The sequence below is a fragment of the Odontomachus brunneus genome, unplaced genomic scaffold (assembly GCF_010583005.1).
Source record: "Odontomachus brunneus isolate Ranch 3 - 2012 unplaced genomic scaffold, Obru_v1 Obru_scaffold_188, whole genome shotgun sequence".
NCBI classification, from domain to species: domain Eukaryota; kingdom Metazoa; phylum Arthropoda; class Insecta; order Hymenoptera; family Formicidae; genus Odontomachus; species Odontomachus brunneus.
Window position 1 is genome coordinate 575,525 of NW_022639638.1, and position 15,111 is coordinate 590,635.

Sequence of the window (15,111 nt, forward strand, 5' to 3'; positions counted from 1 at the left end):
ATACTTAAAATCCTATCCTAATATCCTAACAATATTAAAAGTCAACTCGAAAATTTAATTTTGACCAGACAATCATACTTTTTCCATCATTTATCTCTCTCCATAGTCATACAGTTAGTTAACTACCTAATTTGTCTTTTTAGTATTTTGGATTGTATACTGAGAAAAAAATGTTTGGTATTAGTAACTATAATCACATAGGAAAACAATTATTATAAATTATGGTTAAGAAAATTCTTTTTTTTATTAAACTGTACTATAATATTAGTAATAATAATCTTGTATGCATGTTACTATAATACTATCATTTTCGTGTTAAAACAACCAAAAGATATGGTTGGGGTCAAAAGTAACTATAGTTTTAATTAGGCCAAATATTTTTTTTCTCAGTATAGATATGTAGAAATATTGAAAATATTCAATTGAAATACTCGAAATTATTTCATATTTTTTAGAATTTTTGGGGTTTTCTAAGTCGACTCATTTCTGTTAAGAAAGTTCTCTTCAAATTATTTACTAAAAGCGTGTTTTCCAAGTCGCTTAAAAAAATTGTCTTGAAGTCGATCAAAAAGCGCATTTTCACTCGGAAATTGATTTTAATGTAGAAACAAATCGCCGGGGCATCCAGAAGAAATAGTGAGGGATAATTATTATGAAAGAAATTAATATTATCGAAAATTATTATTGACAAAAATTATCTTTAAGAGAAATTATTGTTATGAAGGAAATTATCATTATAGAATCTCAAAGAAATTAGCATATAGATGAAAGATCAGCTGACGTCGCCGCCGGTTGTCGGCCGTCAACGACGAGAGCGGACATTTTTCCGGAGATGCAATTTTCGCGAGAATCTCGACGAGATGAAAACCGGAAGCAGCGCGATACGTTCTGGAAAACAGACGTCGATCAGATTACAATCATACTTGTTCGCGGACGAAAGAACATTTTTAATTAAACAAGAAAGGTGCACTTTAGAAAGCATTCACCGCGAAAGTCGGTAATGATAAGGTCCGAGCGCTGGCACGGGATGTGCGGGTGGCAACGATTCGCCTGCGAATCCCGTCGGATCGACTGATAGGCGGGTATGCGATCGTAAAAATCAAAAGCTACGGCGGTCGCGCGGCTACGAGTTGCCTCGTATTTCATTCAACTCTTAATCGGATTATGCAGAACCGCGCGGAAGGAATTCTTGAACAATCCCCGTACCGTATAAATTACATTTAACGAGGCAAAACGGAATATCGCTGCGCAACTTCGATTGCGTTTTACATTATTACACGTGCTATTTCGCACAGTTTGCCGAGCCATAATAACGGCATTACTGTCGCTTAGCGTGCATCGTTCGTCGTCGTTTTTTTCAGAAGACGGGAACGGCACAATCGTATGCGATCGACCCAATATTTTCTCTTTTTCTCCTTTTCCCTCTCTCCCCCACGCTCTCTTTCTCTTTCCCTCTCTCTCTCTCTCTCTCTCTCTCTCTCTCTTGAAAATCGTTCAAGATCGTTATTTGTTGGACGCGAGACTGGTGGAATATTCTCTCCGCTCTTCGTGCATAAGCTCGCTTACTTTACGGCGACATCGAATTAAAGAAATGATTGATAACGAAAAATGATGAGGAAATCTATTGACACGCGCGCGCGCCAAGTTGCAGCTCTCCTCTATTCATCAAGCCGCCCGCGAAATGCATCAAGCCCCTTGGGAGACTTGGGCCAGCGACATTTATAATTAATTCATCCGGAAGCGAGCTTGAAATTTAAATGCAACCGGTGCTCTATCGATTTCCCGTGCCGCGGGATGCTTTTCGCCGTCGCGATGGCAGCACCAGACGACGACAGCGTTCGCGGGCGAACGCAAACATCGCCAAATTGTTTTCGCTCCCAAACTGGCAGAATATTCTCGGTCTTGACGAACAGGCCGGGAGAATAAAAGACGACCCTAACTAATTTCGAGCGAGCGAAGGAGAATTGTGAAATTTTTCTTACTTTGAAACAGTGATAATTTCATATACCTCAGACAGATTTAAACGTCATCCTCCTAAGAGAAGCATAATTTTTCTTTACAAAAAAAGGAAATCATATCAAGTTCTTAACCCATTAGGGGCCAGTATTCCATTTGTAGCACGTTTCTTTTGTTATTGAGAGTAAAAAATCATTTGATTAATACACAATTGTATTTTTTATGTTTCCAGCGCTTAATTCCCGTTATAAGTCTTCAATAAAAATTATTTCAATATAAATTTGATATTTTAGTGAATAAACAGACTGATTCTTTAATGAAAAATGTTTGTAAGATAATTGTACACACTTCAGGTAGATTTGAACGTAATTTCTCCTGAGAGAAACACAGTTTCTCATCATGTCTGAATATGCGTGATAGCAGTCTAGGCATTATGCAGAGAAGTCTATGGTACGAGCGTTTGGCAGAAAGAAAATGGCGATTGTACACGCAGAGGAGGGACGGTCGCGCGTAATCGCCTCGCTCTGTTTACTCAAGATCGAAAATGAGCGGGACAGAAAAGGAACACAGTAGATTTTCCCGTACTTTTATCGACGCGGCCGATAGCGGGAGCGTCGCTTAACGGGAGCTTATAATTACGTCGGGATCGATGATGAGTGTCGACGGCTTCATGCGCCATTCAATTGAATTGACTCGGCGGTGCTGCGTGAGCTAATTTTGAGGGCCTGTTCATTAAAGCGGCCATCGACAAAATGGAATTTCGATCGCACACGAGAAACGCGCTTCACTAAACATTAGCGCGCCTCTTTTACCTGTTTGCTCTCGCATCGAGAGACTTTCTTTCAAGTGGCGTCACGATATATATATATATATATATATATATATATATATATATATATATATAGAGAGAGAGAGAGAGAGAGAGAGAGGGGAGGCGGCAGGGAGAGGAGAAGAAGGAAAAGAACGAAAAAATATTTATGCAAAGTCGACAATTTGCACACCCTCGATGTTTAATGAATGAAGAGAAAGTAGCGCCTTTGCATTACAAATTTATAGCATCTACAGATTTACACAACATGATTGTTTTTCTGTTTTTTTTTTTCGTTTCCTTCCACACGCATATTTAAGAAACGGTTTATGATCGCGGGAGTATTGGCAAATTTGCGCAGCGACGCATTGTAATGTTTTTTCCATTGTTCGTTTCATCTATTTGCGCAAAGTACAGGCTCGCCGTCGTTACAGGCGCCGCGTAGGCGCCTACAGATCGCATGAGGACAACAGAGAAGGGAGAGGAAGGCGGGGGAGGGGGAGCGGATGTTATATAATGTATCAGTAATAAATAATATCACGGCCGCGTCCAAATTTCACACAGTTCGTAGTTTTCATGATCCGCCCGGCTACGGTCATTACGCCGCACATTTGCCGCGTAATAACTGGGAGAGAGGGGAGAGGGCAGTTAAAAATTTACCGCTCATGAATATTAACGTTTACGAGCGACTTCGTAATGTCCAGATACGCGCGAAGTTTTATCATGTCTCTTGCGGTCGCGATAACTTAGATCGTCGCTATGACGAATTTCTCGGACGAGACGAGGACGGGACGGGACGGACGAGTGAGTTTGCGCTCGCTAACTTGGTAGCTCGCGAAATTGCGAGACACGGGCGCCCACTCGTCGTGCATCGGCTTGCGCATTACAGGTAGTTTATAGGAAAGTGCGCATTCGCGCACAAAAGATGCCCGCGTATTACAGCGGATTGCTCGTAAAAAGAGAAATTCTGCTCCCCTCCTTATTCCCCTTTTCCATGAATCTCGTGTTTCCCCTCCTCCTTCCCCGTGGATTTCGCTAATATCGCGATTTAAAAATGAGAAAACAGCACGGAAACGATCCGGGAGATTATGATAGATGCACGACGCTTTCTATCCTTCCTTTCTCTGCGCACGCGATACGTTACACTTTTCTCGTGCTCATCTTTTAATGGTTAATTCACTTTAGCGGGGTGAGAAGAATGAAAGACGCCTGCTGGTGTCCCACTTAACTCTCGAGCATCACCAAGCGCTATTTTTACGATTTCCCCCTTATTGGCGTATCCGATGTCGCGTTGCGCGCATAAAAATGCGTTTGCGTGAACGAAGAATTTAAATTATTGCCTCTTATTGTTATTCGAATTTGTATGGCAGAAGTTTCTATTCCGAGCCTGCGATTCTATTCTTCTATTGATGCATGTGGCTTTAATATCAAGCTTTGAATCGGAATTTCACTTCCGATTTTTGATATTCTACTAAGGCGCCGCATATTACTGAGGCTTTCAACGAAACGGCTGGGCTTTAACGAGTGACTGGTTTCTCGTTGCAGAATTCTCGCGTGAATGACCTCATGGTCTGCCACGATGTCGCCGGCACTGTTATTGAAATGTAAGTACACGCCTCTTGTTCGATCCGCAACATTCTCAGCTACTTGTGGTGTACCTGATAGAAAATTCGCATTGCTTGCACAGGTGTCCTGGCGACGTGGCTGTTCGTCGCAGTAGGAGCCATCACCGTATCAATAGATCGCGCTGATGTTAAAGCTGTAAGTACAAGTCGCTTTCTCACATGCCCGACTAGAAATTTGTTCCCTGAAATTTGTACACTGAGAGAAAAATATGATTTATTCAATTAAAATTATAGTTATTTTTGTAGTAAAAATATAATAGTAACGCTATCATTTTTTATATTATCACTGACTATTACAGTAGAATTTAATTAAAATAATGTTTTTTTTTACCATAATTTATAGTAATTACTTCTCTGTGTGATTTTACAAATAACAAACATTTTGTTCTCAGTTTAGCTCTACAGACAAGAAATGATTGATGTATCGAAAATTATAGTTCCTTTTGTTCCAACTGTATTTTTTGGTTATTATTACCGCTAATATTATAGTAAAATTTAATGAAAAAATTCTTTCCTTCACCATGATTTATAGTAATTATTTCTTTATGTGAAAATGCCAAATGTTTTTCTTCAATATTATTAGGTTGATTCTAATCAGCTACTTGATTTGCATAAAGTGATGTGTGTTATCAAGTCCTAATTACTAATAAGGTTTTAATTATTAATAATTCTTATTATTACTAAAATTTTGACTGCCACACCGCATTACACGACTTACTAGAATTTGATAACAACATTTCATACAAATCAGGTAACTGATTGGGGGATCAACCTGATTAGAATAATAGAATAAATTTCCAGATGAGTTCATCGATTCTTTGAAGTTAATATCCCCTAAAATGGAATATCAAAGTGGTTCCTTCGAGAATGTTAAAAATGATGGAAAAAGTTTCCACGAAGTCTTTCAGGGACGCGGTGAAAAATTGAAATCTCACTGCTCGCGTTAGATCGAGTGGGTGGTCCGAATTTTTTACTCAAACTTTAATCACCGATATGTTTAATAATGTATATTGAATGTGAATCTTCCGGCGTATATTTCTTCCCTCTCAAAATCCGACAATAAATTCGATGCAGATGTCGATAAAATTTTGATTGGCGATTCCAAGGCAACCCGCGCGTATCTTTTATGCGCGTTTCATGTTTTATTTCGTACTTCATATATCTCCCGCTTGAATTTTATTGTTGCGTGAATCCCCGCGAGGACGAGCGTGAGTTCACTTTTTCTCTCCTCCGCCGTTTCGATCCGGTCGGCGTTCCGTGCGATTCGGAAACGTGCGAGGGCTCCGATTTATTGCCTTGGCAACGGAATAACTTAGGAACTGGAAGATAGTTCGCTGCACCGAGGCCTATTACGTTTCTTTTACGAGCACGACAATGCGCGCCCGTTCGTTCATCCGTCCGTTCGGAGGAGGTCGTTCCGAAACTATAGATTTTGATTTCCCCTTCGTTTACTGCGAGCCTTGAGCGCGCGCGCGCGACCAGAACATTGGATTTATCGAGTCGGAATAAACGGACCGAGGAAGTTATTTGGAAGTAGTATGTTGCCAAGGCCTCTCACGTTCTTATTTTCTGATTACACCTGGCTGGCGTTCGCCGTCGCTCGCCGTGATGGGGAGCGATAGTCTTACTTGCCATTTTGCTCGGACCGGCGCGGCGAAACTGGAACAGGAACCGTTCCATTAAGCTGTTTAGGAAGTTCGAGTGTCGCATTACCGTGGTTGTCGTTGCTTTGCGGTGCGAAGGAAAGTTGAGCCTGATGCTCTCCGTACACGGAGAGCGTACGTGGGAACTCCACCGCTAGCTACTTGTGCGCGATGAATTATTTCGACGACAGCGCGCTTCAAAGGAGAGTTTAGAGAATAAATGAAAACACGGGGAGGAGAAATAGCGGTGAAGCGAAAGAATGTCTGCGAAATGGCACACGTTAGCGCGAAATCACAAGTATCGTCGAAACCAAATACGAGCGAGACGATCGACATACATGTCGGAATCCTATCAATTTGATAACTGTTCTCGTTGTTGACTTTTGAAGCTTGAAATTCTTGCAAAGCATGTTGAAATAGAAAGACATGTCCGAAAAATGGCACTTGTGTGCCACTTTAAAATACTTATTTTCTGCATATTTTATTGTTTTGGGGTGTTTTATAAATCTGCTCGACCGCAATTGCAAGTGTCATTCTACATCTTTCGACTTCTTGTTCTTCTGCAGAATTTCGAGCGCGTATTTTCTCACTTCATCGATCGAGATAAATCCCACGTTAACACTTGAGTTCCCTTTTTGCAGCCACCCACGCGATCGTCGATGATCGCGAACGGATGGCGGCCGCTGACCAACTCGTACGAGGAGACGATCGGCACGAACGTGTCGCCGTCGAGCCACCTGGAGAAGAACGTGCAGGTGCACCCGGTGCTGAGCAAGTTCCAGGAGCACATGGCGACATCGGAGAAGCTGAAGCCGCCGCGCAAGGGCAAGCCGCCGATACACGAATACAGTCCGCCGAGCATACTCGGCAGCTTCAGCGTGTTCGGCCATGCGGCGACAAAGGCACGCGGCGAGACCAAAGCGCCGATAAAGCACGTGGCCTCAGAGACGCGGGAGTACACCTTCCTGATACCGCCGCCCAAGGACGCGTACCGCTTTGAGGTGAACCAACACCGCAAGCCGGTTCTGCGCGACAACACCAACTACCTGCGCCAACCGCAGCCGTATGTCGCGGCGCAGCCGGCGGCCGGCGTCCACCAGCAGCACCTGGAGCCGGTGCGCGCCGGCACTTACTTCATCAAAGGCTTCGCCACGAGCAATCGTCCCTACGTGCCACCGTACGCGATGCCGCAGGCGCTGCAGCCGCAGGCGCTGCAGCCGCCGCGCAGTCAACAAGCGAAGCCGTTCGAGTCGCTGAAGGTCGGCGGCAACGGGAAACCATACTTCCAACCGCCCGTCGCGGACGTGCCCGGTGAATTCGGCAACAAGCAGAAAGCCGGCAACGATCGCGACGCCTACGACAACCGGTACCAGGTGGTGACGCACAACGCGCAGATACTCAGCTCGGCGAGCAGCGGCAACTTCTACAGCCAAATCAATCACCCACCCAGCCACTTCAAGTCCACCTACGAGCGAGACCCCGCTTTCTTGGTGCACGAGAGCCACGAGGTGAGCTACGTCACGCCACCCGGCACGTACAACGGATACAACTTCAGGCCGTCCTTGCCGTACGAGACCTTGCTGCCGCCGGCAGTCTACACGTCCTCCTCGACGTCGGCGCCCTCCACCACCGCGGTCACGCGGAATCCCGGCCAGTACAGTCAGACGAGCGAGCCCACGACGCGGGAGCACGATTTCAAACGCACGGATCAGAGCACTAGGAACAAGCAGGACAAGACTGGCCACACCGAGCCGCCGAACTCACGCACCACCAGCACGTACTACGTGTCCGAGCATCAGGAACTCACGCCACCGTCCACGTGGCCGAAGAACAAGTACACGTCGGATATCAACGAGGTCCTGCCACGGGAGAACCCGCCGACTAAATTCAGCCAAGAGGTCGATAACCAGAATCAGATCGTTTACCGCAGACCGCACAATCCCTACGAGCCCGTCGAGGTTTACCCGCCGACGACCGTGAGCTATGAGACACCGGAGAGTATCTCGTTGAAGCACTTCAACGAGCAACAGTTCTTGCTGCAGCAACAGTTGCTGCAGCGCGATCGGGAGAGGCTGGCGGAGCAAGAGCGCCAGCAGAAGCTGGAGATCGAGAGACAGCAGCAGGAGGAGCTGAAGAAACGGCAGCAGGAACTGAATCAGCTTTTCCAACAAGAGAAGGAAGAGGAAGAGGCGGCCAGGCTGGCTGCCGAATCCGCGAAGAATCAGTCGCAGGAGCTCGTCAAGATCACGGGGGACATGCCGTATACGATTCAATTGGCGCAATTTGAACCGCAGGTTACCACGGGCTCCAGCATCCTGATCTCGCAGTCCGGTGTCTACAACGTCGAGCCGCTGAGGGTTCAGTCTCAGGTAACATTTTGTTTTGCGGAAAAAAACTGTGGATTTTACGCTCTGTTACGCGCCATTCTGCTTATGACGGCTGGAATCGCCAGTCGATCGTTTGCGGGGATCTTTAGCGATCATGAACAGACCGACGTCGATCGTACGTGAAAGGTGCCATTTAGTGCGGGTAATTACAAATGTCGACAATGAGTTCGGATTGCGGTACTCATGGATGTATGTTGCGAACGTTTCGGTCCACTTCGGACTGGAGCAGTGACGGAACTGCTGCAGCCATAAGAGAAACTCATCTATTTTGATTTTCTTCAAGTCTTATTCATCATATTGAATTTTAATTTAGAATTATACTTTAGGTTAAAATAAGTTAATGAATATTTGTTTCAAAGTTAATTATTTTTTTAGATAGTGTTTCTTATAGATCAAAGATACTACATTTTTCTTCGATAATAGTATTTGTCTGCTCTTAAATATATAAGTATATTCTGAAGGTCGAGACAAATTGACCGAAATAAGATTTTCCGCGACCATTTCTTGTGTATTGACAGGTTTTTTATGAAATGTAAAAAGATTCCAACCCGTCTGTCGCAGGTTCCGGAGAATCAAGTGAATTATCCATATCAGCAGCACTTCCAGAACGAGTACCAAGAGCAACAGGTCGACTATCGCGATCCTCAAACCGAGACCCGGCCATATCGTCCGCAGAAACCGTCACGTGACCCTCACCGTCGCAAAAAGCCATTGACCGTCGCATACGACATCACGCCGACGGAACCGCCGAGCCAACCCGTGGACACCTCCGTGCCCTTGACCCTACACGCGGAGGAAGTGCCCGTTCAAACAACCGTAGCACCGGAATCGCAAACTGTATCGGCGGTGACGACGCAAAAACCCAGGGTCCGCCGGCCAGGATCCTCGCACCGACGAAGGAAACCATCGACGACCACGCAGGAACCCGTCACCGTGTCGCATCAGGGGGAGGACTTCCTTAAATATAACCGAGGCGGCGAAGAAGTGCAAGCGAATCACTACGACTCGACCCGAAGAAGGCGCATCAAGCCGACTCAAGTGAGCTACACCGACGACGACACCGGCACAGACAAGAGAACCAATTCCAGGAAACGACCCAGTCATCGCACCAGAGTGAACCACCTGAGCGAGTCGTTCGACGCGGAAGCCGTCACCGAGAACGCGCACTCCTCGTTGTCCTCCCACGGACACGCCACGGAGGCGGTAACGGGCTACAACAACGAGAACAACCCGTTCGCGACCAACCAGCCGAGCGCCTCTTACGGCACAGGTCCGGCAGAGGAACAGTACAGTATCACAAATCAGCCGATCAATCAATATTACGACTACACGTCGCAGCTGAGCGAAGGATACCGCGAGAACCACCACGAAGACACCACCGCGCCAAGTGGAGTCCAAGTGGAGTACTACGGCACGGAGCTCAGTCGCGATAAAGCCGAAGACTACAACGTGGACTCGCGGCAGCAAAACCCGAGTATCGTCACCAACATACCGTTGGAGGAACTCTACGTGAGAACCGACGACGGCAATTATTACGACCGAGCGACCACAGTCGCGCCGACGACCACGACCACAACGACAGCGACGACGACGACGACGACCACCACCACCAGCACGACTACCACCACCCCGCAACCGACGACACAGAACGTGGTCTCCTCCACGCTGAGGTCCCACAAGACCCGTCCGTTGAGATACGGCAACGCCACCCGACCGCGCTTCAGCATCAAGGACTACAAGAGTCGCTTGGATTACAAGACCAGGCTGCAGCTTCAGAGCTCGACAACAGAGCTCGCGCCGACGCCCGCCGCGGAGGCGTCCACCCGAGCTCCTTACACCAAGCACAGGACATCGAGTGCGAGAAATCAGCAGCAGACTCAGCAGCCCGCCACTGCCGCCGAGCCCGTGAGGGAGACCACCGGTAGATACAAATACGTCTCCAGGATGAATTATCGAACCACCACGTCCGCCGCGCCTACGGCCGCCGCGAGGGAGCACGAGCAATTCCCCGAGGAGGGCGCGTCTTCGACGACCGAGAAGAGCAACAGGTTCGTGCCGAAGCGACGGCCGATCAGCAGCAACGTGTACCGCAGTAGGATCGCCTCCACCACGAGCAGTCCCACGCGTTCTCAACTGAACAGCGGTGAGAGCAGCGTGCGGCAAAGCTCGGCGCGGCCCGAGAACGTGTACTCGTCTTCGATACGGAGGCGGCCTGTTGCCAAGAGCCGACCGCATCATCCGCATAAGGAGACGGTAGCAGCCGCGGCGGCCGGTTCCGCGGAGCGACGACGGCAACAGGAGTCTACGGAGATGGCCGCTGAGGAAACCAGCTTCTACTCGGCCATAAGCACGACGGCCGCGACGACCACTCACCTCGTGGGCAACGAGATCGTCAGCGAGAAAGGGGAGGCTGTGGACGGCGATCTGGTGAAACTCGGGGTGCAGGAGAACGAGGGTAATCGACCTGAGACCATCATCAGCACCAGCGCTCCAAAAGACGAGAAGGGAGAGCAGGAGCTGGCGAGAGTGCAGTTGCCGGTCGAGACAAGCGGCGATCGGTATGGGGAAAGCCAAGTGCAACTGAAAGCGCCCGCCACCTCTGATGACGACGGGGGCAAGGTGTCGCGAAAAGAAGTGGAAACGGAATCCACGACCAAGTTCGACGTGAGCTCCGACGAGGAGGAGTTGTTCGCCAAGGCGTCGCAGAGCGTGGCGGATCTGACGAGCTCCGCTTCCGCTCTTTACGACAAGCCCGGCATGTTCAAAGCTGTCTCGCCGGAGAGCAGGGTCGTGCCGTCCGCGCACTTTAAGATCACCACAGACGAGCCGACCTTGCCGATCGAGGCGTTCTTTCAAGAGTTCACAAAGAAGAACTGACGGCCGGACTCTCTCGAGAAGGTCGGAGCGGAGCGAGATCATCTTTTAATTGTCGGCGAACCGCGTGTGATCGATAATCTCGGCCTGGACGCGCCACGTCCGGGAGATTCCAAGTTTCTCCGACAGACTCGAGGGCTTCCTCGGTAAAGCGATTAAGGCACGTCGGGGAGATTCGACACTTGTCGCGCTAGAATTTCCAGGAGATCGTCTTTCCGCCGGAGCGGACGGAAAGTACAGAAAGCAAAATCTTATGTCGCTTTCCCCGAAACGCTATCCGTTAAACGGTATCCGTGCCGATGACGTGGCCTTTCGGGCAACCAAGGAAGCTCACGTGTTATGTGCAACGTGATGGCTCACTTCCGCTCCTAAATTATTGTCATCGCGTTGTCACGTCCGCCGTGCGAAATCGAGAACGCCTCGGGACGCAGCGAGCACGTTTCCACGTACGCGGGTTCCGTCGTTTCATGCGCGCACACAGAAATACTCGAGATACTTAGGGAGAAACGATTCTTGACGAGCAGATATTATACCAAAAAAGCAAAACCGGGAAATGGAACACTCAAAAAAGTATAAATCTCGTCCTTAGCAGAAATCCTTTCATGTTATGATCTCAGGAGGATTTTTCTGAAATTAAAAGGAAAATGCGCCAACATCCAAAAACAGCTGCAAGGTGCTATTTTCTGTAATCCCATATTCTAAAGGGGAACTTTTGAAGAATATCCCTCTTCTAATGAAAAGGAATAAAATATTGTGCTTTAAATATTTTCTTCTTTTGTTTTTTTTTTGAGAAAAATCCTCTTTGAACCATATATAGAGGAGAAGATTCCATTAAGAATGAGATTATATTTTTCTGAGTGAACTAAAAAAATATAATTTTTTTTTTAGAGAAATTCTCTCATATATGGCCTCAAGAGAGTTTTTTTGAAACTAAATAGAAAATGTTCTAAGTACAATATTTTTAACGTTAAAAGAATTTCGCATTTTATTTAAAGCACAAGTCTTGTTGATAAAAAGTTCTTCTAGCAAACGTATACCGCTTCAAGTAAATATCCTTTTGATTTGAAAGAACAGAAATTAAAAGAAATATCTAGTAGATTATACACATATACATAATAATTTGTTTCATCAGAGGAAGGATACTCTATTAGCGAGAGTTTTTGCTTAAAACGCGAGATTACAAGAAGTAACGCTTTGCAATAAGATACTTTTTTAAATGTTAGAATATTTTTCTTGTAATTTCAGAAGAGTCCCTTTTGAGGCCACAATCCTCAGAGAATTTCTCTGAGGGTGACATTATATTTTTTTCTCGGGTGGAAACATGTGAAGTCCGCGAAGAAGCGCCGCTGCCCGACCAAGCGGCTTCGGAGGAGAGAGCAGTCGAGCTTTTTCTCGCGCCAGCAAAAGGGAGCTCGGTAGGACATCGCAGGATGTGCAATATTCGCGAGAAAGCATTCCGATCTACTCGTAATATTCTTCGTGTACGTCTCTTTTGTACCTTTATAAGCTAGATTAATCTCGCCAGAGGGAGAAGGGAGAAGCAGAGTAAGAGGAAGATACCAAAAGCAAATCTCGCGAATTATTTTAGCGGACGGTGTAATGTAACAACAACAACAACAACAACGGATTGTGAACTAACAATTAGGAAGGTCTCGTTTAGTGTAATTATTGCGAATCACACGCCATCGTATTTATTTCAAAGCGTGCGACGTCATTCTCTCGAAATCATTTCGCGCCTAATCTGCCGCGTAGTTTCCGTAATGTCGGAACTGCTTAACGCTAAGGAGATAACGAAACACAGGCGATGTACGTTCATTGTTCTTACCGTTATTTATGTACTCAATATAATCGTTTTGTACTGTAAAATGTAAATAAATACATCTCCAAATAAAAAAGGAACACCCGTGTACCTGGGAGGATTCTCAAACTTACCTCGTGACTGGACGGACCGGAGAGATTGAGGGACATCTCGAATAATAATAAGTCACACATACACGCACCCGCACACAGACACGCATACATATATATATCTATATATATACACGAGACACCACTGAGTTTGATTTAATAATTCGTTTAATATCGCTCAACCCTATATTCGAGTCACGGCGAATAGTTACATGGCGCGCATAATCGTGAACAAGTAAAATACTATTTCGAGATTCACAACGCAGGAGTAAAGTCCTCGAAGCGGCCCGCGAGCTCGTCGCGTGAATATTTGAAAGAGGCTACTTGGGGGATTGGAAAAAGGTACAAATTCCTGCTCTGCGCGATAAATATTTCGCAAGTTTCCATAATAAATCCTGCAACGTATCGTATGCCGGCGGAATCAGCTCGGCCGGCAAATCAGAATCTTTCCGGTGGGAAGGCAATCAGGGACGTCGAGTGGAGCGAATTACGTCGAATACGCAAAGATACGACTCGTACAATTAACGCATTGCATACGCGACGCACGAAGAGGTAGGAAAGACTCAAAATGGACTCTATGAGACGTCGTCGTGTGTTGCGGACACAAACTGATACTCTCCGTCTCGTGTATTCATTCTCGCACTAATTGCCGTTGATTAGAGAACGAGACAGTATTTTACCCGCCTCGATGGTCTTTGAAGTAATCCTCGATACACCGGAGTCGAGTCTCTATTCCCCTCGCTTTCTTTCCACCTCGCTGATTACATACGCATAAAAAGGAAAGTCCTAACGGATGATTACTTCGAAACGTACCTAATTTAGAATTATGCACAGGCCATACAGTTCACATTTATATGTTACCACCGACTATATCACGCGTATCTCGCGCGTCACACATTACGTATCTATATACCAATATGTATATATATATAATTTCTCCTCCATCACGCCGCTTGAAGTTTTGTGTATATCGTAAAACTCCATATAATTGACAGTTAAAGTGTTTTACAGTGTATAACTCGAGGTACACACAGGTCGCGTATGTACAATAGTATCAAACTATAAGATGACAGTAGGCACACGCACACTAAAATATATATATTATTATATATATTATTATTAGTGTATTATTATTATATATGTATATATATACACACACTATCTCTGCTGCAACTGCGCCGAGTGAGCAAGAAACATGGACATCGCGGCTAATTCTCACACGTATACATCGCACCCCTCGGCTATGGAACTCGCATCGATATCTCACAGAGAGGGGAGCGATAAAGCGGCCAACGGAACGGCAAAATTTCGCGCATCGACTCGGGTCCGTGTCGCGTGCGAGGGAAGTGTGCAAGTTAACCCGGAAATCTCGCGGAGATTCGCTGCGCGCGGAGTGTTAAAGGTGGGCTGTACTACTACCTCACGAATACGAGACGATTAAAGCTGATATCGACGAGAACGGAACAGACGCTCTTTGCGAACAGGAGTGACTTGAGAGAAGCGACCTAGACAGCACAAACTTCTAAGAGATGTCTCAAAGACAATGTTTAAAAGACATTCTGTTTTATTTAGACGTCTTCTTCAGAAGATGCCTGCTTCAGATGTCTTTTAAGGTCCACAATGACAGTCGTTACTTGAAACTTCTCTTAATAGTGAGGTACTCAGACTTGAGTTAGATAAAAGTTTCTCACTTGACTCGCGATTACAGATGTGAGGTAAAAGTATCGATGCCTTCTATATCGGAAGTTTAAATATTCGTATTTAACCCTTTTGGTGCCGACCGAAAAAAATGTATCTAAGCGTAAAATACCGTTTTTGAAGAGAAATTCAACCATTTATAACGTCTATAAAATTAGTTTTGAGACAGAGTTCTCTCGCGACGCGGATCGTCCGGCAGCATCATATGCGCA

The 15,111-nt window shown here is 46.2% G+C and overlaps 1 protein-coding gene across 1 annotated transcript in view; it reads left to right on the plus strand.

Moving 5' to 3' along the window:
• Positions 1 to 13,192, plus strand: part of LOC116851726 — a 47,985-nt gene extending 34,793 nt beyond the window's left edge. Inside the window, exons 2-5 of the mRNA XM_032831442.1 lie at positions 4,310 to 4,368; positions 4,452 to 4,525; positions 6,674 to 8,401; positions 8,981 to 13,192. Coding sequence (XP_032687333.1) covers positions 4,323 to 4,368; positions 4,452 to 4,525; positions 6,674 to 8,401; positions 8,981 to 11,296 — 4,164 coding nt within the window. The 5' untranslated portion in view covers positions 4,310 to 4,322 and the 3' untranslated portion in view covers positions 11,297 to 13,192. The remainder of the gene's footprint in view (positions 1 to 4,309; positions 4,369 to 4,451; positions 4,526 to 6,673; positions 8,402 to 8,980) is intronic.
• Positions 13,193 to 15,111: the final 1,919 nt, after the last annotated feature.